This window comes from Tursiops truncatus, chromosome 10 (assembly GCF_011762595.2).
Source record: "Tursiops truncatus isolate mTurTru1 chromosome 10, mTurTru1.mat.Y, whole genome shotgun sequence".
In the NCBI taxonomy this organism is placed as follows: domain Eukaryota; kingdom Metazoa; phylum Chordata; class Mammalia; order Artiodactyla; family Delphinidae; genus Tursiops; species Tursiops truncatus.
The window spans coordinates 71,101,436-71,126,052 of record NC_047043.1 but is presented as its reverse complement, the minus strand read 5'-3'; the positions used below and the strand labels follow the sequence as shown (position 1 = coordinate 71,126,052).

The window sequence follows — 24,617 nt, the reverse complement described above, 5'->3', positions numbered from 1 at the left end:
AAAAAGAGTTACATGATCGGAAAAGTCATATGACACTTATTTTGGCATTTTACAAAAATTCATTTATCTTAATAATCTTTAGATACCTCTTTTGAGGTTTAAAAAATATATATTAGTACAGTAATACCATATGCATATAATCTGTTAATAAGTATGTGCACACTGGTAGTATGTGCTTAAAACTTTTTTTTACTAATAGGGTGCTTGATCAAAAAAGTTTGACTTTTACCAGGATAGAGGGCCAGACACTGAAAAAATTGATCTTAAAATGCATATGGTCTACTATAAAGAAAAAAATTACAAGCATCTTGTTGAATCTAAATGAAATGAAGTTTGGAAAATACTCTAATGAGAAAATGGAGATTAATTACTCATTTAACATAAATTATTTCATTGAATAAATATTTCAAGTATTTATTTGACAAGAACTCTTTTAGGCACTGAAGATACCAGCAGTGAGGAAGAAGTTCTTGCTTTTGTGGACTTTACATTTTAGTGGTGAGTCAGGGAGACAGACAAAAACAAATAAATATATATGTCAGATATTGGTAAGTGCTAAGAAAAAATTCAGGATAATGGAAAGAGTAATGAGGGAAGGAATGCTGTTTTAGAAAGAGTGCATTGGGAAGACCTTCCTGGTAAATTGGCATTTGCACAGAGATGTGAAAGAGTGAACCACATGGAGGTCTAGGTGGGGAGGGTTCTAGTCAGAGGGACAGCAAATCCAATGGCCCAGAGGCAGAAGCACACTTGGTATATTCTAGGAAAAGCAAAGGAACCATTTCACTGAGATGGGGAATACTGGAAGAAAAGTGAATTTGTGAGGAAGAAAATCAAATGTTCTGTTATACCTGTTATAACTTTGGATGTTATAACAGGTAGGAATTATAATGGGCTGCTAGTAACAGAAACCCAAACTAAACACATAGGCTTTTTTTTCTTTTCCTCTCTCATATAGAAAAAAAATTGAAGGTAAGCAGACTGGGACGTTTGTGACTTAACAAAGACATCAGAATCCCATGTTCTTCTTTTTTTTTTTTTTTTTTTTTTTTTGATTTACGCAGGCCTCTCCGGAGCACAGGCTCCGGACGCACAGGCCCAGCAGCCACGGCCCACGGGCCCAGCCGCTCCGCGGCACGCGGGATCCTCCCGAACCGGACACGAACCCGCGTCCCCTGCATTGGCAGGCGGACTCTCAACCACTGCGCCACCAGGGAAGCCCCCCATGTTATTCTTTACTATCCTTAGCATGTGGTTTCCATCTTCAGAGTCATCATATGGTCTAATGTGGCTGCTACATCTCCAGCTTTCACATCTGTGCTACGGAAACAAAGTAGAATAATGGAAAGTAGGGCAAAAAGGACCCATGCCAGCTCTATGTCATTCTCTAGAGAGCTTGCTTATATGTCATTATTTACTCTGAATTGCAAAGGAGTCTAGGAAATGTGGTATTATAACTGGGCATATTGCTATCTAGAATAAAATTGGAGTCCTAAGGAAAGGGGGCTGATAGGTATTAGGAGAGCAACTAAGCAGCCTGTGCCGTTGTCCTACTAAATTTGGGGTGCCTACTAGATGTCCAAGTGGAAGAGTTAGGGAAGCAGTGTAGTATATCTTTGATATGTAAATTATTATCTACCTTTCCTTTATATTGCGTTATCTTTAATTTTACTGTATAAAATATTTATTAGATCTTTCATTGTGCCCTTAGTCCCCCTAATTCTATTTTCCCTATTAAGGTTTTAATTTTCTCAACCCCAAATTCTTCTCACACAGGAAGACAATTTATATAACTGAAGTGTGACTAATCGTCTTAACTTTTATTTGCTTTTCGTTTTCTTATTTTTAGCCATGGCCCGAAGACGCTCTTGAACTTGTAGCTGTGAAATTCTTAGAAACACTGGAGCTTACTGAAGTTGAACGACGAGAGATAGTTCCAATCTGCAAACACTTTCACACTTCCATTATGCATCTTTCAGAAAGGTTAATATTAATAAATTTTACAATAATGCCTTGTATTTTAAAGCATCTTTTTTTGTGAAAGCCCAAAATTTTAATAAGATTTCTATGGCTTCTAAGTCTCTCCAATCATTTAATTAGTTAAGACTTGTAAGTAATAGAAAGCTACTTGATCTAGGTTTCACAAAGAGAGGAATTTATTACAAAGATACAGGGATACCTTACAAAGTTTAAGGGAAAGAATACAGCTGTATCTTAGAAGTGACTGGAAGCAGGAGTTAAAAAGCCACCACAAACCCAGAAATGCTTTTTCTCTGTTTCTCATCCCTGTTTCTCTTGGGGCATCTGCTTTCTTCTTTCTCTTTACAGACTGAACTTTTTACTTCCCAGTATATATCGAGGAAACTGTGTGCTTCTCGATTCTCAATTTTACTTCTTGCAATTCCAGCTGTAGCAGAGATTGATTGGCTGTTTCCAGCTCTCTATTCCCAATTTATTCCAAAATATGATTAGCCTTGTTTGTGTCCAGTGCCCAATCCTGCTCTGATCTGCTGTGGTTATGGTGGCAGGTTTCACAGAACAAACATTGCTCTTGGGGCACTGGTTGGAAGTTCTCAGACAAGGAGGGAGATGGTTGGTGGGCTGTAGATGCCTTAAAAGTATAAGTTTTACCTCTGTTCATCTCTGAGATCCTCATTTCAAAGATGCTCATAGTATATTGCCAGAGTTTTACAGCCAGCTAGCATGTTTGGCTTGGACAGTTAACACCAATCAGTGGGCTCTAGTCTACATACTTGCTGTGAAACATCATTGCATCCATTGTTTTTATGTGTATGGGTAGTAGTCTCATATTTCTGGCCAAACCCTGTTCAACCAACATGTGACACGTGTGTAAGGAATGATGACTCATTCTTGCTATGCTATCTGCAGTCCCCTTTCCTACTATACTTTTGTACAGTATCTTGGGTCTCTTAGATCCTCCTGGCATATGAAACATGTAAAAAGACCTACCTATATCTTTCTTGCTATAGTTCTCTTTTGAGACATATCTTTGTTGATTTGTGCTTTTTAACTACACCATTGATATTTTGTAGACAAGAAATTAGGAAATGGTTCTGTGTAAAATTCTAGGATTTTGTAAACTTCAAGTATTCAGCAGCCTCTGAATAAAATTAACCTTTATTCTTAAATGTTTGTTGTTAATGCTATGTCGAATTTACTTCTTACTCTGTAAAACCCATTACTTATAGTAAGATATGCTATCTGCCTCTCTTTTAGGTTCTTGCACACATTAGGACGACATAACTATGTTACTGCTACTTCTTACCTTGAACTTATTGCCTCATTTCGACAGCTTTTGACTAAGAGGCAACAAGCTGTAATGGAAGCAAAACAGCGATATGTGAATGGACTTGACAAATTAGCTTTTGCTGAGTCTCAGGTAAATTTGAGGAGCTGCTCAAATGGTAATACATAATGGGAAATAGAAGAGCTATAATTTATTGAGAATATATTATGTGCCAGGTACTGTGTTATGTGCTTCATGTGCATCCCTTCAATTATTCCTCATAACAACTCCATGAGGTAGACACTTTTATGATCCTTATTTTACAGATGAGTAAAGTGAATTTTACAGAAGTTCACTGAGTTTCCCAGACCACACAGACTCAAATACACCCAGTTTTATTCTTAATTTTTTGGCATTTGGAGAGAATATAATGTCAGGGTTGACTTTTTATTGTAATAGCTGGTTAAATATAAGATTGGGTTTTTTTTTAAATGAGTCAAGTGCTAGTAATACTTATTAGTATTATTTCAACATAGGCAACAGAGTGTTGGGGTGGTCTGGACGCACTGTATACCAGGCACATAGTATAATAAGGATAGCCCGAGCTGCCACCTTTTTTCTACCTGATTTTCTTCCTCAACAACTGCATTCTTCCACTGTCCTGTCATACTCAAGGAAGATAAAGTCTTTTGTGAAGAAAACTGGCCACACTCTCATGGTTTTGTTTATCATGTAAAGAACTGGAAAAAAAAAGTTAAGGTTTACTGTCCCCAGTACCTTATGATACATTTAAGTTTCAATTTTCTCTGTTTGGCTTCCATAGCTATTGTAGTTATGAAAACTAATGACAAATTGTTTACTTAGGTTGGTGAAATGAAAATAGAGCTTGTTCAGTTACAGCCCAAATTGGAGGAAGCTAAAATTGAAAACGCACATATGATGCAGGTAAAGTATCCTGAATTTTTAAAAACTGATGTCAGAGGACAATTGAAATATGTAAAATCAGCCTTGAAAATAAGCCTTAATTTTTTTGCCACTAGATCTTAGGGATGTTACCCTTTTCAGTTGACTCATTGGGTTCCGTGTGGTTTCTGTTGTTTTTGAAGAGAGATGGGGAGCCCATTACCAAATTAGGTCACGTGTATTTACATTTCTCCTCATTTTATCCTTCAAAATGATATGTCGGATTCCCTAATCTTCAAATGTTCTTTTGTCTCTAGGATAGAGAAAGCATTAGGATGTTTAAGGAAATGTCTTTATTTCTTTCTTTCTTTTCTTTAGATTATTGAGAAAGAATCTGCACAAGTGGAAGCAAAAAGAGAGTTTGTGAAATTTGATGAAGAGATAGCCAGCGGAAAGGCTGAAGAAGCCCAAGCTCTGAAAAATGAGTGTGAAAGTGATCTAGCTGAGGCGATTCCAGCTTTGGAAGCAGCTCTGTCTGCACTGGATACACTAAAGGCGAGTGTTTGAATTAGCTTGTGTTTCATCAACAAAGTAAAACTGCGTAGAGACACTTGGTTAATTCGGTGTAGTTCACTTTCAGTGGGTGGTATTATATTTTTTTTGTCCAGTCAAATGAAACTTGACTCTTAACAATTCCTTTTTGCTATACTGTTATCTTATATTTTTTGCTTTTCATATATTATTTATAATTTTCATTCAGGATATTCCAGTGGGAATGGAATAATCTCCAAGAGGCCACAGTGGTTCTGTACATGGACCAGGAGGCATATGTTAAATAGAATGTTGAGCTACCTTTCTGCAGCCTTCTGGACATGCATGTACAGCAAAACCTAAAGATCATTTCCAATATAGTTGTGGGTCACACCTGTCTGCATTACACTATGTTGTGTATGACTCTACAGGGTCTTTAGGCAAAACCAGAATAACCTCACCAAACAGAGCAGAGAGACCAGCTTCTGTTGACTAGGGAGGCCCAGTGTAGTATGGAAGTTCAGGATATTCAGACCCCATTCTTTGCCTTTTTTCCTAATCAATGCCCTAACTCAGGGGTCCCCAGCCCCCAGGCCGTAGACCGCTACTGGTCCGCAGCCTGTTAGGAATGTGGCCGCACAGCAGAAGGTGAGCGGCGGGCAGGCGAAGCTTCATCTGCCGATCTGCGTCGGTCGCATTACCGCCTGAACCATGGCTTGCAGTATCAACTGAACCATCCCCCGGCCACCCTCCACCCCCCATCTGTGGAAAAATAGTCTTCCATGAAACCGGTCTCCGGTGCCAGAAAGTTTAGGGACCGCTACAACTTTCACATAAGATACCTGACAAGATGGTGAGCTCAACCTATCAGTAATTCAGCATCTTCAGGATCAAACTCTATATCTGATTTTCAGTTATATCAGACTTGTAGTTGTAAGACTTAAGATTGTGTTAGGTCATTTATATTTAGAAACTGTCACTGTGCTGTGAACCAGGAATTTAACCAGAATTTTAATATTAAAATTCTGAGCTTATTATTTTCTTCATGTCTGCTCTCTGTCACATTTAAAAGCCACATTCTACCCAGTAGTCTTTCTTCATTCTCTCCTTAGACATTTATCACAGGAGCCAATCATTTTGACAAAGTTTGTTTTTAATAGACACTCCATTCTAGACGACCATGAGCATGAATTTAGGTAACTGTTATCACTGTGTACCATGCACTTTCAGTACTGTATCCTCTAATACTCACAGGATTCTTGATGCCTTTAAACACCACCAGTTCAAGTTATCAGTATCAGGTTTCCCTTTCAGTTGTTTGTACCCTTCCTAGTATCAAGTACTGTATTATAGAAAAGAGTTAGGGTTCAGTTGCAGAGAAGTGAATTGACTATTTAGTGTTAGCAGAGATTCTTTAGGGAATTTTATAAATAAATTACAGAATTCTTGGAAGAGCTAAGTAAATAGGTTCTAGGCTGAGCTGCCAGGAATGACTCACAAAGCCAAACTGAGGCACTAATCTACCAGAGGAATGATCCCTCTGAGTTGGAAGCCTGCAGAGCCTTCTTACAGAGCCATATTGCCTCCACCATAATCCATATCAGCAAAACAGATGCCTCGTGCCCTGCAAGTCTCCTCACTTATTCATTCTGAATTCTAGTATCACTCAAGTGATCTGATGGTAGGACCTAACGACCTCCCACAACTCTAGCTGCATGGGAAACTAAGATAAATTTTTAGCTTTCCAGCAATTGCAAGGGAAGTCAGAAGGATACTGGAGTGGATAATAACTAACTGAATCAGTTGTGTCTGTCGTAATAATATATACCTTTTTAGAAAATAAGTTTGGAATTGGAACTTACCTCTTCTTTCATTTTTGGCGGGTAAAGCTAACATGTAAGCAAATATAGAATTAAGTCTTTATTTAACTTAGGGTTATTAACGTGGATTCCATGTGTGGGCTTGGCATGTGACTATATAAAAATTTTGTGCATGTGCGCAAAAATATTTTCTCTGGAAGATTCTTAGCTGTCACCATATTCTCATAAGGACCTATGAACTCTCAAACACTTGGGAACCATTGGTTTACTGTACTTAAGTTCTCTTTTGTTAATTCTTTCATAACCATGCAAAGCAAAAAACAATTAGTTTCAAATGAAAATTTATGCTTTTATTATTCTCCAACATTATTTTTGAAACTCTTATTATTTAAAAGTAGGCTATTCTGAAGATACCCTGTTTTCTTTTTATTTAGCCAGCTGACATTACAATTGTGAAGTCAATGAAGAATCCTCCATCTGGTGTTAAACTAGTTATGGCAGCTGTTTGTGTTATGAAAGATATAAAACCAGAAAAAGTTTCGGATCCTTCAGGAACTGGAGGCAAGGTAATAACTAGACACAGATTTATATCATATTCATGAATGTACAGAACACTGTACAGCAACTATTATCAAATTAAATGTCAACAGTACCCAGTTCAGGGAAGACATATTGTTTTCCAGATTATATGTATCCTAGATAAAGCTAAGGCAGTATAGCATCAGAAAAATGTAGTTCCGGTTGTTTCCATCTCCTTTTCTGTCTATGCAGAGTTCCCCACTGTCATGGGGTGGGGTTGAATGAACAGTGAGGCACCTGTGCTTTTCCAGCTAAGAGTCTCAAGAACGTGATATGGTTATATAGGTGTTTCTGAGCATTCCAAAAATTCTACTGTTAAGCAGTAGAGTGACGCTGTTAAAAGCATTTGCTCTGGAGCCAGAATGTCTATATTCAGAAATTCTGACCCTCCTAGCAATGTGACCCCGGGGACGATGCTTAACCTCTGTGGAACTCTGTAAAAAGAGGATTGTCATAGTACCTGCCTCACAAAGTTAATGCAAGGATTAGATTAGTTAATACATATAAAGCTCTTACGTATAAGGCCTTATAAACAGTAACCTGTTTATAATAATAAATATTACACATTTATTACTAAATGTTAGTTGTTGTTATTACAATTATTATTCAAAGGTATCTCCCTTAAAAAAGATGGTGTAACATCTATCCTAAACTAAATTTATAGACTTATTTTCTTTTCAGGTTTTTACAATACCTAGGTTTGAATTCCTGAATTGGAGAATTGGGATTTTTTTTTTTGGCCATTCTATCCTTCGTTGACATAATAAAGATAAAGAAAATAAATAGGCTCTTACCTTAACAAGTTATTCTCACGCACACACAGATAGACATACACATACACCCCATCAGGCTTCTGAAATTAATAAAAAGAATGTTCAGCTACTTATTTAACACCTTTTATTAGCACAAGTACCATGTGCTTTATCTTATAACTGACAGAGCAGTGTATAATCTTTGTCCTTCTGCTTTCTCTTCTCTATTCCACTTGGGAAGTCTAGGTAGGTGAGGAGATTTTCTATAAGAAAAATATTTGCTACCTGTTTTAGTCCATTTGGGCTACTATAACAAGTTACCACAGATAGGGGTGGCTTATATACAACAAAAATTTATTTCTCACACTTCTGGAGGCTGGGAAGTCCAAAATCAAGACTACAGTAGATTCAGTGTCTGGTGAGGGTTCACTTCCCGATTTATAGACTACCATCTCTTTGTTGTGTCCTCACATAGTGGATGGGTGAGGGACCTCTCTGAGGTCTATTTCTCACACCAAAGACCACCTCCCAAAGACCCCACCTCCAAATACTATTACACTGGGGAGTAGGCTTCAGCATACGAATTTGGGGAAAGGACACAAACTTTCAGTCTATGGCACTACCTTTCTGGTTTGAAAGTCAAGATTAATGGAAAATAAAAGTTGAAATTAAAAAAATATATTTTCTTATATGAAAATTGTGATGGTGTTTATACCAGCTGCTTTTCTTAAGTTTTCTAAAGAGAAATAATCATATCTTTTGCCTTCTAATGTTTAATTTTTAATAATAAAGTCAATATATAAGTTCATATACATATTTTAAATATTTGATATGTTTAACATGTTCTCAGGGAGAGAAGTCTCTTTATTTCATTTCCAAGGAGATGTAGGTTTATATTTTGAAAGTACAGTGTATAGTTTCTCTGGATTAATATATCTTAAACCTCAAGAAGAAAAGTTTTATATCAAGCATATTTAATTGCACATCTAATAAGTTTCCATAAATTTTATTTATAGATATTGGATTACTGGGGACCTAGCAAAAAACTTCTGGGAGATATGAATTTCCTAAGAGATTTGAGAGAATATGACAAGGACAACATTCCGGTGAGTTTCATTGGATTTTTTCTACAAATGTAATTTTGCCAAGATGTATAAAATCTTTAACATTTTGCAATATTATATAAAACGTAAGAAGATAGTCTGTCTTTAGAATTAAGATAATAAATAAATGAATATTATTTATTAATGACTATTATGAATTCTCATAATACATAAAACCTCTCCTCTTTCAGACCATCAAAAGTCATTGAATAAATTACTGTTTTAGTGTATTATTGACATGAAAGAGTTCTTCAAGTGCCTTATAATAGTTTATTTCTTAATAAATTGGATATACAAATTTGTGAGGTAAAAAAGTATAGTTGTTTTTCATCCAAACTTCTATTTATTTATGTTTAATTGTTCTTCCTTATTTCCATATGTTTTCCCAAACTACACAAGTCTTTTAATTTTTTTGGAAGAAATACCTTGTTTCACTATCTGTAATAAGTTTGCATATTTTGCTCACAAATATGACTGCTACAATTATGCTTATTTTAAAAATATCTCAAAGTACTCACCTTGGTTTTTAAAGGCAACATAACTTTTTTATATACTTTTTTTTTTACTGTGTATGATTAATTTTTCATCTATGGTTGCGTGATATATGTTGAAATCTTAAGATCTAAATCTTTGTTTTATAGGTGACTGTTATGCAGAAGATTCGTGGTGAATACTTAACAAACCCTGAATTTGATCCCCCTAAGGTTGCTAAAGCTTCCTCTGCAGCTGAGGGTCTGTGTAAGTGGATCATGGCTATGGAAGTGTATGACCGAGTTGCAAAGGTATTTTGAGGATCAGCGCATCCATTTTGTGTTGAAATATTCCCATAAGTTAAAATTTATGCCGATATTTACTAGTTAAGAAGTTTCTAAAAGTGATACCACAAAGAATTTGTCCTGCTGCAGCATAATCATCAGACATTAACTGAGTATCTAGTACATGAAGAGAATACTTATGTGTGACATAACCTGTTTGGGACTAGTGTAAGTGAGAGCAGGGATGATCACTGGAGTTGGCCAGACTGACCTATAACTACAGGGACCTGGGGCAAAAGAGAATTAAGTTTTATGAGGGGACTGCAGAAACAAAGAAAAATCCAAAACACCAAGGGCAAAGTGGCAGATTAAAATCTTGATGCAAAGGTCAGAAGTAAGAAATTCCAGTAGGGTTAAGAGGCAGAGCGTGGAATCAAGCCATGGCATGCAGTGATAGGGAGTCTTTTTTGGAGTACCCACTGAGGCCAAATTCCTGGGAGAGCAGAGAATGGTTAAGAGCATTTTGTAAATTTGACTAGCAAAGGACCAAGGAAACACTGGCCTTGTCCTCAGGAGCTTGCAGAATTCTATCAAGGGGAGCAGGAAATATAAATAAAAATACCCATGGAAATACATGATAGCATGTGTTTAGAACAACCTCAGAGTGTAGGATGAGTGATCAGGCTGTAATGATTGAGAAGATATTCTTAATAAGGTATATGTACCTGTAGAGAGGTACAGACTGTGACTGTAAATTTCAGGGGAGTAGACCTTTATACACCTGTTAAAGAAATAAAATTAATTTTTTTAATAAATTCACTTTATTTTTATTTATTTTTGGCTGCGTGCAGGCTCTCTGTAGTTGCGGCGAGTGGGGGCTACTCTTTGTTGCGGTGCGCAGGCTTCTCACTGCGGTGGCTTCTCTTGTTGTGGCACATGGGCTCAGTAGTTGTGGCTCATGGGCTCTAGAGTGCAGGCTCAGCAGCTGTGGCGCACAGGCCTAGTTGCTCCGTGGCATGTGGGATCTTCCTGGACCAGGGCTCGAACCCATGTACCCTGCATTGGCAGGCAGATTCTTAACCACAGCGCCACCAGGGAAGCCCTAAAATTAATTTTAATGGATGTTCTTCCATTTGAACATCTCGTCCCTCCCCATAGTAATCTCAGCAGGTCGGCAAGCTCTCAACTCAGCTAATTAACACATGTGGAATCTTCTGGATCCTTTCTATAAAGCTGAGAATCTAAGGTATTCAGGTTGTTTTCTGACTTTCCACTCTACACCTCCACACTGCTATTTTAATTCTGATGCACCTGTCTCATGTTTTTATGGAGGGGTTGAAGGGAGATATCCAGCAAGGTCTTCTCCAAAGTCCAAAGTAGAAAGTGGAGCTTCCTAATTCAATATCTGATCCTTTTATTATTGTTATTTTTTTGTCTGCACTGGGTCTTGGTTGCTGTGTGCAGGCTTTCTCTAATTGCAGTGAGCGGGGGCTACTATTCGTTGCAGTTCACAGGCTTCTCATTGCAGTGGCTTCTCTTGTTGCGGGGCCGGGGCTCTAGGCACACAGGCTTCAGTAGTTGTGGTTCCTGAGCTCTAGAGCGCAGACTCAGTAGTTGTGGTGCGGCTTAGTTGCTCTGTGGCATTTGGGATCTTTCCAGACCAGGGCTCGAACCTGTGTCCCCTACATTGGCAGGAAGATTCTTTTTTTTTTTTTTTGCAGTACGCGGGCCTGTCACTGCTGTGGCCTCTCCCGTTGCGGAGCGCAGGCTCAGCGGCCATGGCTCACGGGCCTAGCCGCTCCGCGGCATGTGGGATCTTCCTGGTCTGGGGCACGAACCCGTGTCCCCTGCATCGGCAGGCGGACTCTCAACCACTGCGCCACCAGGGGAGCCTGGCAGGAGGATTCTTAACCACTGCACTACCAGGGGAGCCCCAATATCCGATTCTTTGCCTCACTCTTCCTCTTACCCTTCAGCTCATTCACGGCAATGTACCAGAAGACTTAGGTCTCCCTTCTTTCAAATGGACATATACTCTCTTTGGTCATCTTGTAAATTCCTTCTACTGGTGGCTTAGAGTACACTCTGATCAAGTTGGCCAAACCCATTCTTGATATATTAATACTAATGAGCATAATAAAATAAGAAATTTAGAAAATTCTTTTTCTCTCAACAAAGTGTCACTTTTCAAGATTTGTTGAGGAAAATTCAGTTTTGATAGTGAAGCTGAACACCGAGACTTTATTTCTCTTTGTATTACTGCTACTGTCTTAATCCCCTCAAAGCAAATGTAAGCCTCACCTGACTGGGAAGACATTGAGAATTTCCAAGCTGACTTGGAAATGGCAAAAAAAAAAAAAAAAAAAAAAAAAGCACTTTCATGTATTTTTAAGCATTTGTAACTTCTGTTACTTGTTTTTCTATTTTTTTTGCAGCAGTTGAATGACAGCTTCTCATTATTTTGAGATATTTTGCTATATATTATGCTATTCTTGCTACATATTATGACATTTTATTAGTCCAGAATAACTTGCCTATTTTATAGATAACTGTTTGCTAGTCCAGAATGATTTTATATATTTTATAAGACATAGAAATATATTTTACTTTTCTGCATATAAAAATATGATGTAAGATTTAAGGCATTTAAAATTTGTATAATTCATTGTTATAAGTGATAAATGTATTTATAATCATAAATAAACATTTAAAATTCATAATATCTATAAGGATTATGTCGATTGTCAGTTTTATATAGTACACATTATAGCTGCATATATTGTTCCCAAACAGGTAGTGGCTCCTAAGAAAGCCCGCTTAACAGAAGCTCAGAAGTCCTTAGCTGAGACAATGGAGCTTTTGAATCAGAAGAGAGCAGAACTAGCAGAAGTAGAACATCATCTGGAAAATTTACAAGCAACATTTCTTGAGAAAACTGAGGAAAAGGCTCGTTTAGAAGACCAGGTGGAACTCTGTGCTAAGAAACTTGAAAGAGCCTCAAAACTAATTGGAGGACTAGGTGGAGAAAAATCAAGGTCAGATTTCTACTCCTTTTAACAATATTTTACAAGGTCGGGCTTGAATATGTGACTTTCTTTGGGTATTTATTATGATTACTGATTTTTAAATGGCTGGTTGAGATTGTGGGACTTTCTATAAAGCACCTGGCTAAGCTTCTTCTAACAGAATATCAATGTCAAGGATGGTGTTTGCAACTTGCTTTCAAATGTTAAAAAAGAGAGAGAGAGAGAGAGAAAGAAGCAAATAAAACAAATGATAATTTTTAAGTGGTGAGTATGTGGGTGATCATTGTGCAATTCTTTCCAATTTTATGTATGTTAAAATTTTTAATAATAAAATGGGAGGGAGTAGTGGATATATGGTTCATTTTGTTAAATTTATTTCGGATAACTGACTTGATATAACAAAGCCAGTTAGCTTTATTTTAATCTATTTATTTGTACTGGCCAGCCAACTATCATAGTTATTAACTACATTTGTTGAATGAATAGCATGATAAAGTTACATACTTTTGACAATACTTTGTAAGGTAGATTGGATGGTTTTGTAATGCACTTTTTATTGTAAAGGTTTCATTAAATGCAAAAAAATATCAACCTTAGTATGTCAGCTGCTATACAACTTAAATGTAATTTTTGGTAATGAATTGCAAATGTTCCTATGTTTTTCAGGAACAAATAGCAGGGCCACCAGACCAAATCATCCTGATTAAAATTATTAGACAAAATGCTGGTGGTTTTTTTGTTTTGCTTATTCTGAAAGAACAAGTCGTGTAAGAAATGCCTAATATTCTAATCAAAGGTAGATTATCATTTGTATAACATAGATATATATTATAGCATGTTAGAGCTAGAAGGGACCCAACCTCCTTGCTTATAGATAAGCAAGTGCCCGACATTTCATGGCATTTTGTTATAGAGTTTGGACTAGAAGCCCCTAGCCCTTTCAATTACTATCATAGATCATTCTCTTTGATGAGGCTATTTTGCCTTTGATTAATCTCCCAGATGGTCTCAAGCTGCAGATGACCTTCAGATAGTATATGAAAATTTGACTGGTGATGTCTTAGTATCAGCAGGAGTAATAGCCTACCTTGGTGCTTTCACTGCTGGCTTTCGACAAACATGTACAGAAGATTGGAGCATGTTGTGCAAGGTAATAGTTTTATATTTCATAAGTTTCTTTATATAGAACACTTAAAGTATGTGTTGGGGTATCTGGGGGGAAAAGATGATAATAAAAACAGAGAAGGGAAGAAATGACTGAAAATATGGGGTTTTTCTTTTTTTCTTCTTGTTTGATCAGTAAAATACTTAGATAGTCCAACTTTCCTTTCAGTTTTCTTTTTGTTCTTTAGAATTATTAAACAATATCTAATAACAAATCAGTATTTTAATGTTAACAATATTTCAATCAACAAGACAAGAGAAAACCTCAAAAGAAATTTGTTTATTTCTTACAGCAAAAAAAAATCCCATGTTCAGAGGAGTTCTCATTGAGTAAGACCCTGGGTGATCCAGTAAAAATTAGAGCTTGGAATATTGCTGGATTGCCTACAGATACTTTCTCCATAGACAATGGAGTGATTGTTAATAACTCCAGGCGTTGGTAAGGAACATAAAGTATTTATTTTTCAATTATTTTATTTTAAGGTTTTCAAATATAGAGAAAAGTTGAAAGGATTTTAAAGTGCCTGTATAGCTACTACTTCCTAGATCCTACAATTAACATTTTATTATTCTTATCTATTCCTCTATCCATCCATCAACTCATCCTTTTTCATGTATTTCAACGTATGTTGCAGACATGGATCTACTTCCTTCCAAATACTTCAGCATGCATATCATTAACTAAAGTTCAATATTTGTTTTTTTTTTCTTTTGAGGTAAAATTTACATACAATGAAATACACAAAACTTAAAACTATACCATTCAATGAGTTCTAACAAAAGTATGCACTTGTGCAACCCAAACCTCTGTCAAGGTATAAAACATTCTCTTTTGTCCCTTCCCAGTAAATCCCCACCCTCATCCCATAGGAGATTATTATTCTGATTATTTTCCATCACAGGTTAGTTTTGCCTATTCTAGAACTTCATATAAATGGAATCATACTGTATGTAGTCTTTTGTATAAGGCTTTTTCCACACAGCATAATCTTACTAATTTTTGTGCTGAGTAGTATTCCATTACATGACTATATAACTTTATGCATTTTCCTGTTGACGGACACTTGGGCCGTTGGCAGGTTTTGGCTATTCAATGTATTTATTTTAACTAGGTATTTCTACCCATTTTCATGATACTATAACAATAATTTATGCAATTTCATGTATATTTTTCAACACTATCACTGATAGTGTGATAACTATATGAGTTTTCCAAATGGTTTTTATTGTTATCCTTTTATTTATATCACTTTCAAAAACTTGGGAAATTACTCTCATCTGAGAAATAGTTTCTTATAAATGGTTATTTAGTCATGTTGTCATCTAATTTAAGTCTTTTCTTGGGATCTTATGTCAAATATACTATGATAGATACTATTGAGTTCTTATATTCATGAGGTACTTTGTAAGTGCCTTATATCCTCACAAATTCCTATGAGTTAGTTCTTATTATTCCATTTTACAGATGAGACGACTGAGGCCCACAGTGATTTACTAATTTGAAATGTAGTGAGATAACTGAGCTAGTAAATGGTGGAGTAAGAATTTGAACCCAGGCAATTTAACTTCCAAATCCTTGTTCTTATTTATTATGTTAAGTGAAATGTGGAATAGGGTATCCCATTTGCTACCTTTATAACTGTAATGGAAATTTCAGTCTTCTTTTGGGATATAAGATACATTAAAGATACAAGGAAATCTTACATTCTAAAAGTTTGAGGTATTGTTTATTATATTCTTTGGAAAACTTACTAGATACTTCAAGACGTCTGAGTCTCCTTTATATTGATAGTATCATTTTACTGAAATACTGATGTATGTGTTTTGAGTGCTTATCCACTCAAAATTTTACTTGAGAGTGAACATCCTTAGGTTGAAACTTCTAGGCAATTAGTAAAATTTATTACAATCTGAGGAAGTGTAATTAGCTATTCCAGAAAATGTGTTCTCTTGTAAAGCAGGGCAAGTTCTATTTAACAGAATATTTGACCCTGAGTATTCTGTTTTAGAACTCTTTTCTATGCATTTGGTGGCCATTCAGATTTTTTAAATTGCAGTTCAAAAATGCTATTAGGATATCTATAAGGCTTAACTGAAATCCAGGGAAACCAGAGGTTTCAGGATTGTATGTAAATTGAAGAAAACAATCTGTCATTTTCTGGCAGAAAGATGACTCTTCTAATACAGTAATATTTCAATGGTGTTACTCCTTTCTACCTGTTATTTTTGGACTGTCTGGTCAATAAGTCATGGACTGGGTCAGTTCTGAGGGATGAGTCTCCATCCTTATAGACCAGACTTCACTTCTTGCCAGTTGGGACCAATGTGTTCATCTATGGCTATCATCCTTCTGGACACTGTAAGTGACCACAGAGGCTTAATCTCTTCTCTCTGCCTCCTAACAGCAGAACCCAGTAATGTAACTAATGTTCACTCTTTTGGCTACTCACTTTAGAGTATCTTAAGTGTACCTCAGAGAAAAGTTGAGCCAGTAGGCTTTTGTAATGAAAATACCAATGAAAATTGGTATCTCTCCCAATCAGTCTCAATCTCTCCCTCTGTCTCTCTTTCTCTCCCTCACTGTAGGACCTATTTTCTGTGTTTTTCTCTGTGCAGCTGCTTCATTGGTCTGTCTCTGATTATATGCTGATTCTGTTCTTCTGTACACATGACCATTCCCTAATGAAGCCTTAGTTCCTAAGTTCACAAAACACATCAGTTGAATAATATACATTAACCAGAACCATTAAGTACAAGTTCAAATTCCCATGAGAGAAAAATCTGATTAGTTTAGTGTGGGACAAATATCCATACTAAGTCTTGTCACCTATGGCTGGGGGCCAAGCCATTGTAGTAACACACATGAGTAGGTCAAGAATATAGTTCTCAGAAACAGAGTCGTGAACTGGGAAAGCAGTTCACAGTTAGAACCCTGTTGCTTGCTTCTTTTTCCATCTTTGGATGTGATGAAAGGTAAGGATCTAATTTTATTTATTTATTTTATAATGATAACCATTTACCCCAGCAGCATTTATTGAGTTATTCTTCCTTTCCTCACTGATTTGTAATGCTATCTTTGTCCCTTCAGTCTTTCGTTTAGTAAGGACTTGTGAATTGGTCTGAAAATGTCTTTGTTTTTCTCCTCACTTTATTTTTTCTTTAATTTTATGTCAGGTTTATTGAGATATGATATATACAATAAAATTCACCCTTTTTAGGTGCAGTGTTTTATGAATTTTGATTAAGGCCTATGGTCATATGATCCCTGCCACAATCAAGATGCAGAACATTACCAACCATTTGAAGCTTTTAAATGGGAGGGATTACATGACTTTTTTTCTGTTTTTTAAAATAGAGATATAATTGATATAATTCTCACTTGTAATCAGAGTATTTAGATCAGTTATACTTAATGGAATTATTGATACATTTAGATTTAACTCTACTGTCTTACAAGTTCTTTTCTGTTTGTCTCATCTGTTCTTTGTTCCTTTTATCTTCTTTTTCCACCTGGCTTTGGATTAATTGAATTTTTTTATGATTCCATCTTATCTCCACTATTTGCTTGTTGGTTATATATTCCCTATTTTAAGTGTTTGCTCTAGAGTTTACAATACACATCTTTAGTTTCTGAATACTTTCAGATAGCAGTATACTGCTACACATATAGTATAAGAATCTTTCAACAGTATAGTTCCAATGTCTCTCTCCTATTTATTGTGCTGTTATTGTATATTTTATTTTTCATATGCCATAAATCCCACAATACATTGTTACTATTTTTGCTTTAGACAGTAATTATGTTAGGGTGCTTAAATATAAGAAAAATGTCTTTTATGTTTATGTTCATTTTTTCCCCATTTTTGTACTTTTTGATTGTTTTTTTTTTTTTGGCCTTGTGGTGGCACGGCTTACAAGATCTTAGTTCCCTAACCAGGGATGGAACCTGGGTCACAGCAGTGAAAGAACCAAGCCCTAACCACTGGGATGCCAGGGAATGCCCTTAGACTTCTTCATTTCTTTATGTTTCTATCTATTTTCATATTTCTTCTGCCTGACAAATATTTTTCAGCACTTCCTGAGTACAGGTCTATTGGCAATTAATTCATTTAGCTTTTTTTCTTTATTTCATCTTCATTTTGAAAGATATTGTTTGCTGGGTTTAGAATTCTGAGTTGACAGTTTTTTGGATTCTTTTGGTTTTCCTTTTTTCCTTTAAAGATGTCACTCCATACCATGGAGTGCCACCAGGGAAGCCCCTTGCTTACTTTTTTTTTTTTTTTTTTTTTTTTTTTGCGGTACATGGGCCTCTCACTGTTGTGGACTCTCCGGTTGTGGAGCACAGGCTCCAGACGCGAAGGCTTAGCGGCCCTGGCTCACAGGCCTAGCTGCTCCGCGGCATATAGGATCTTCCCGTACCGGGGCACAAACCCGTGTCCTCTGCATCGGCAGGCGGACTCTCAACCACTGCGCCACCAGGGAAGCCCCCCCTTGCTTACTTTTTAACCACAATGAAAATACTTACTCTTCTGCTTTATTATCGTTTACTAATACAACACTGGCTACTGGCTACTTAACAGCAAAGCTTTGTTTTCCCCAAAATTACTACCTCTGTCAGAAGCATAGATTGATAATGCTTTTTTCTTCAGACTGCCCAAAGATCTCAAATGTAGATGAGCATTACTTTCATACCTACAGTCATGTACATACAGAATACAAATAACTTGGCGTGGTGTTATTTCTGTGATGGACACAACTCAATTTTCCAGTTGTATTTGTAATACAGAAAGTTGTATTAAGTAGAAGTTGGATTTCTTTTAGAATAAACAGGATCTCTAATTATTGCATTACTGAGAACATTGATTTAGGTTTTACCAAGAATATTGATAGGCATTAAAAATCTTAATTGACAGAAATAGTTACTTTTTGCAGGGGAATGAACAAATACCATATTTTTCCAATAATAAGGATATGTAAGGAAGAAAAAAATGTCCCTTTAAACAGGGCCTTGAAAGGTACTAAAAGCATCTAGTCTAATTACTAGACAACTTTTAAGCAATTGTGTGCAAAATAACTTTCTCATTTCCGGAACACTTTTCCTCTGTTTGCTATGATAGCAAAAGTAAATTTCAACTAGTGTCTGTACTTTTTTGTGCTTTCAATAGGATTTCAGCACAGTTTGAGCAGAGAAAGAAAACAACCAGTCAGCTAGTATTGGATTGTTTTGTTTTTTGGAAAGGAAAGAAAATAAAAGAATAAAGTTATCTGGGAGTAGTTGATTAAAGAGCTTATTTTTAGGCAAAGGGAAAGGGGACTTTTATCCCTAGAAACTGTTGAAACAGAAGGAGAATGGGAAAGGCAAAGTGACATGGAATGAAAACTCCCCTTTCTGTGCTTATATTTTTAAAAGATAATTTAATGCACTGTACTGAATATAAAAGGAACCTAAGACAGCATCATCACTGAAGAAGAGGAAAGCACATCATATTTTGATTCTCTGAAACCATGAATCATATGTTCTTAAACATAAAGTCTGTACCATACTTACATAGAAAAAATTCCTAAATAGATCTCAAATATATACTAAACTAAACTTGGAAACTTAGTTTATGGTTCTACTCATAACCTAAGGAAATCTGTTATAGGCTAGTGGATCTCTTATTTTAAGTTTTTATCAAATATGTAGGATTATTTTTTATATTATGTTAACAGATGACATGTATTAAAATTACCATGAAAACAGTATGTTATGTTGGAAAAAACACAGCTCTTTGTCCTACTTCTGACATTGAACTAGTTTTTTAACCTTAGAACCTTGGGCAAAGTACTCCCTGAGACTGAATTTCTTCACTTCAAAGATAAATGAGGGGGGGCTTCCCTGGTGGCACAGTGGTTGAGAGTCCGCCTGCCGATGCAGGGGACACGGGTTCGTGCCCCGGTCCAGGAAGATCCCACATGCCGCAGAGCGGCTGGGCCCGTGAGCCATGGCCCCTGAGCCTGCGTGTCTGGAGCCTGTGCTCCGCAACAGGAGAGGCCACAACAGTGGGAGGCCTGCGTACCGCAAAAACAAATAAATAAATAAATAAATAAATGAGAATAAAACTCCTTTTCACTTTTTTCGCACAGGAATTTTGTGAAGCTTAATCCTGGTAATGTACGTGAAACACTTTGTATTTGTACAGATTGATGGTGATGTTTATTATGTAAATTATATAATTTTAAAGAAATCTCAACATCTATTTATTCCCCTCAGAATATTTCTTATTATATTCTAGGCCTTTAATGATTGACCCCCAGGGTCAAGCCAATAAATGGATCAAAAACTCTGAGAAAGAAAATCAGCTTAGTGTTATTAAGCTATCAGATTCAGACTATATGAGAACACTGGAAAACTGTATTCAGTTTGGAACTCCACTTCTATTAGAAAATGTTGGTGAAGAACTGGATCCATCTTTGGAGCCTTTACTACTTAGACAAACTTTTAAACAAGGTAGAAATCAATTGATATTAGTTGGTAGAACTGAAAGGTGATTGGATTATCTCTGAGGCAAGAAAAGCACTACATATTTTAATAATAATGTTAACGCAGAACTTCTGTGTCGTTGTTATGCATGAAAGGAAATTTGGAACAAGTATCAGATATTCTAAAGTAAATACCTTCATTGCCTTAATCACTGTTACCTAGACTGTTGTTCAGTAGAGAACATGAAGTTGAAGCCAGCCTGAAATTCCTTCATCTTGTGACCAAGGACCCCACAAAGTCCATTACTATGAATAGTAGTGGTTAATGTGGACCAGAGTTGACTTTAGGTAGACGTTGCCCACCATATATCTTTCTGCTTATAAAAATTTTATCTCTGTCAAGCTCTAGTACTTTTAAGAGCTTTAGCAATATATAAATAATTTTGGAATCATTATTGAAAAGTAATGGAAGAAGTAAGATCAAAAGGAATCTTGATTTAGAAGACTCCATGACAACCAGAGAAAATGTCTTATAGTACCCCAGAATTAATGAGTCCTGCTGTATAATTGCTTACTTGCCTCTGTGTTATATGTGACTTTTGCAACACCTTTTTGTATTCTATTTGAAATTACTTTATGACTTTTTACTTGTAACCTAGGAAGGGCTTTAACAGGGGGGATGGGCTATGTAACTTTGGCTTATTTATTCTGCATTTTTTTTCTGAAATACAGGTGGCATTGATTGCATCAGACTTGGTGAGGTCATTATTGAGTATTCCTTTGATTTCAAGTTTTATATCACCACAAAGCTGAGGAATCCACACTATATGCCAGAGCTGGCTACAAAGCTATCTTTGCTCAATTTCATGATAACTCCAGAAGGACTTGAAGATCAATTACTAGGTATTGTTGTTGCAAAGGAGAGGTACGTGTTTTTTTAGATACTTCCAGGGGGTATAGAGAGGAATATTTGTAGGCCATTAATACTTTTGTTATGTGATTATTTTGAAACCTTGTCAAAATTTTATATTTTGTCATTATAAATTAAATAAGTATTTAATTCTTTAAAATAGCCATTCTGTAACAAGCAAGTTATAAACCAACCATGTTATATTGGGCTTTTAGTATGGGTAGCAGGATTCAGGTGATATGCCATGACTTCTGACTTGTATCTGACTGTTTGAGCCAAAAAATTTCATCCCTAGGAATGTATGCTACAGACAAAATCAGAAATGTGTTCAAAGACATATACAGGATATTAATGAAATAAGAAAATACTTAGGACAAGAATGAAAAAGCAGGATACAAACCTATATATGGTAGGGGTAATATTTGTTTTTAAAAAGTTAATGCATGAATGGATATCCATATATACCAAAAAAAGATTGAGAAAGAATATTGACAGTGATAATCCTTAGGATTGGTAAGATTATGGATAATTCTTATTATTTTCTTTATACTTTATGTATTTTTCCATTGCTAGCATGTATTATTTTTTAAATGAGAAAAAATATTATGATACCTAGAAGGGCTACTAGTAAAGAATTGCTTCCTGAAGGAAACCTTTGATTCCACTTGAAGCTTAATATAACACTATCAAGTAGTCTATTACATGAAATCAACTTATAAGTGAAAATATGTACCATGAAGTTCTTTTGTTATTTTCAGTGTTTATCCCACTTGCGCAGTATCCAAGACAGAACTATGTCATAAAATATTCTATAACATGGTGAATTATGTTATTTTGAAGTTTCATACCTTCATTGTTAAGATATAAGTGCGAGTTTTGTCTTTTACTTGAAGAGCCATTTGTAGGATGAGTCATCTTTTCTGTCTCCTGTTGTAGAAGAGATGATGAAAATGGGACTGAATATGATTAAGCCAAGGAATAGATAAGAAGTCTCATATTCTGAGTTTCTTTTCCAGTTCTTATTCTCACACAATGAGCTAAGCCATATGGATAAATTTAACATATTCTTAGACTTACTGTAGTATATGTTATTGCCACATTTTACATATATGTAATTAATGCTTTTTTTTTGCTTGAATTTCTCAAATTATTATTTTCATGGGAGCATTTTTTTCTTAGGTTAGGATAAAGAGATTACTCATCTTAATTTGTATTATATGTCTACAAAATTATTTAACTGTCTACAAAATTGGGATATCTAATATTTGGATAAAATACTACAAATTTAGACTAAATGTTTTTATCTTTTTAGACCAGAATTAGAAGAGGAACGAAATGCTCTTATTCTTCAGTCTGCAGCTAATAAGAAACAGCTAAAAGATATAGAGAAAAAAATTTTAGAAACATTATCATCTTCAGAAGGGAACATTTTAGAAGATGAAAGTGCAATTAAAGTCTTAGACTCTGCTAAATTGATGTCCAATGAGATAACAAAGAAACAACAGGTAAAAAAAGAATCCTAGAAATTTTTAGATTCTTAAGAGTCCAGTGTGCTCCCACTCCCTAAGGAAAGTGCTATACTAGGCTTATGGGAAGAGGAAAAGAATTCATAAAATACCAAAAGATAGAAACTAATTTTAAACTCATAAGAGAATATCTTATACTGTTGAATCATTCAAAACCTGGTGTCATCTCTGTGGCACCTATACACAGAAGAAATAAATTTGGAATGAAAAAAATTTTAAGCATACTTTTTATTATTGTGTAGGTAGGGTAAGCTAGTCAGGTTCATTCAAATTTTAATTGACTCTTCACCTAAAACTTAAGTTTGAGAATATGGCTTGCCTCTGTTCCTGGTTGGAACTTAAGATGTGTGAAGGTAATTGCTGGTTAATTGGACAGTAAGTGGTTCTAGGAACTAATAAGGATGATCTTCTGACATTGCCTTGTCTTTTGTCTGGGAGAGAGGTATGAGAGTTGGGAGTAGCAGGTAGAGGAAGGAAGACACATACAATAATGTACTTATTGCAAATTCATCTAACACAGCTAAATGGTATTTTTATATTGCATCTTTTAAAAAATATAATCCTACAGTGTTATGGGTGGAAGAAGCCTTAGCTATTTGTCATCTTTAGCATTTCATAGTTGAGAAAAGTAGGGCCCAGAAAAAGTAGTTAAGGCCCAAGTTCATACAATGAAATGATAATACAGAATGACTTTAGTAGGCTAACTTTACTGATTTTCAGACCTTTCAATCCTCCTTGGCCCACCCAATGAATTAAACACACCTTAATATTGGCGTAATTAAAAAATAAAAAGAAACCTAATAGAAATTTCACTAGTTGCTCAGCATCCTCCTGTTTGCACCCTACCCCATGCACCCCAGTTTTGGGGTAGAGGATTTCCAAAAGGTCTAGGCACCTTTCCCCTTGGGATGGGTTTAGTTTTATATGAATGTGATGGTAATGACTCTCTCTAGCCAGGTGTACTGTTTTGTTTTGTGTTTGTGCTTTTCATTTCAGGAGAGCCAAAAGGAGTAGTGTCTTAGAGTAATACGCTGTGGTAGCCTCCCATCTGGGGACCATGGCTGAGATATTCTGTAATGTCTGCCTTACCAATTAATGTTCGTCAGAGCAGAACCCATTCCTCATTTTCCTCTCACCACAGTGTTTTTTCAAAGGGAAGAAAAGACAGGAAGCATTTATCAGCTTATTTCCTATTAGACTCAAAGAGGAAAGTAGATATCAATATTTATTGGTTCAAATACTTCATCTTACAAAAAGAGAGAAATTTAATCATAATATCTTTTTGACTGGGTCTCATTAATCATTACAAACATAATTTAGAATTCACTATATATTTTGATTTAAAACATGCTCTGTATCTGGCCCTGACTTTTATCCACCCACCTACCCAGATGTAAGATAAACCATCTTCAGAGCAAAGTGTTCCCACATAGTCTAAAACCTGCTTTTCCCTTTTATCCCAACCCATAAGATTAAATAAACACAAACAAAACTTTAAGAATTTGTTCTGGACTTCCCTGGTGGCGCAGTGGATAAGACTGCACACTCCCAATGCAGGGGGCCTGGGTTCGATCCCTGGTCAGGGAACTAGATCCCACATGCATACCGCAACTAAGAGTTCACATGCCACAACTAAGACCCTGTGCAATTAAATAAATAAATATTTTTTTTAAAAAAAAGAATTTGTTCTATAAGTTTCAAAGCTTTCCCTCCTTGCAAAAGTTGTCTTTATTGAAGTTTAGTCTTGTGGATTCTTGGAAAGTATAATATATATAAATAGCACAGCCCCGGAAATTTTTACAAATAATAAATTCTCCTCTTTTAACATCGTGTGCTCAC

At 35.8% G+C, this 24,617-nt stretch overlaps 1 protein-coding gene across 1 annotated transcript in view; it reads left to right on the top strand.

Annotated features, from left to right (window-relative positions):
• The window catches only part of DNAH12 (dynein axonemal heavy chain 12), a 229,604-nt gene that overhangs the window by 167,593 nt on the left and 37,394 nt on the right, over nt 1-24,617 (top strand). Inside the window, exons 47-59 of the mRNA XM_073811265.1 lie at nt 1,850-1,983; nt 3,238-3,400; nt 4,112-4,192; nt 4,529-4,705; nt 6,936-7,067; nt 8,849-8,938; nt 9,577-9,717; nt 12,484-12,725; nt 13,719-13,866; nt 14,174-14,319; nt 20,156-20,370; nt 21,075-21,267; nt 22,565-22,757. Of these exons, the coding sequence (XP_073667366.1) occupies nt 1,850-1,983; nt 3,238-3,400; nt 4,112-4,192; nt 4,529-4,705; nt 6,936-7,067; nt 8,849-8,938; nt 9,577-9,717; nt 12,484-12,725; nt 13,719-13,866; nt 14,174-14,319; nt 20,156-20,370; nt 21,075-21,267; nt 22,565-22,757 (2,055 nt within the window). The remainder of the gene's footprint in view (nt 1-1,849; nt 1,984-3,237; nt 3,401-4,111; nt 4,193-4,528; nt 4,706-6,935; nt 7,068-8,848; nt 8,939-9,576; nt 9,718-12,483; nt 12,726-13,718; nt 13,867-14,173; nt 14,320-20,155; nt 20,371-21,074; nt 21,268-22,564; nt 22,758-24,617) is intronic.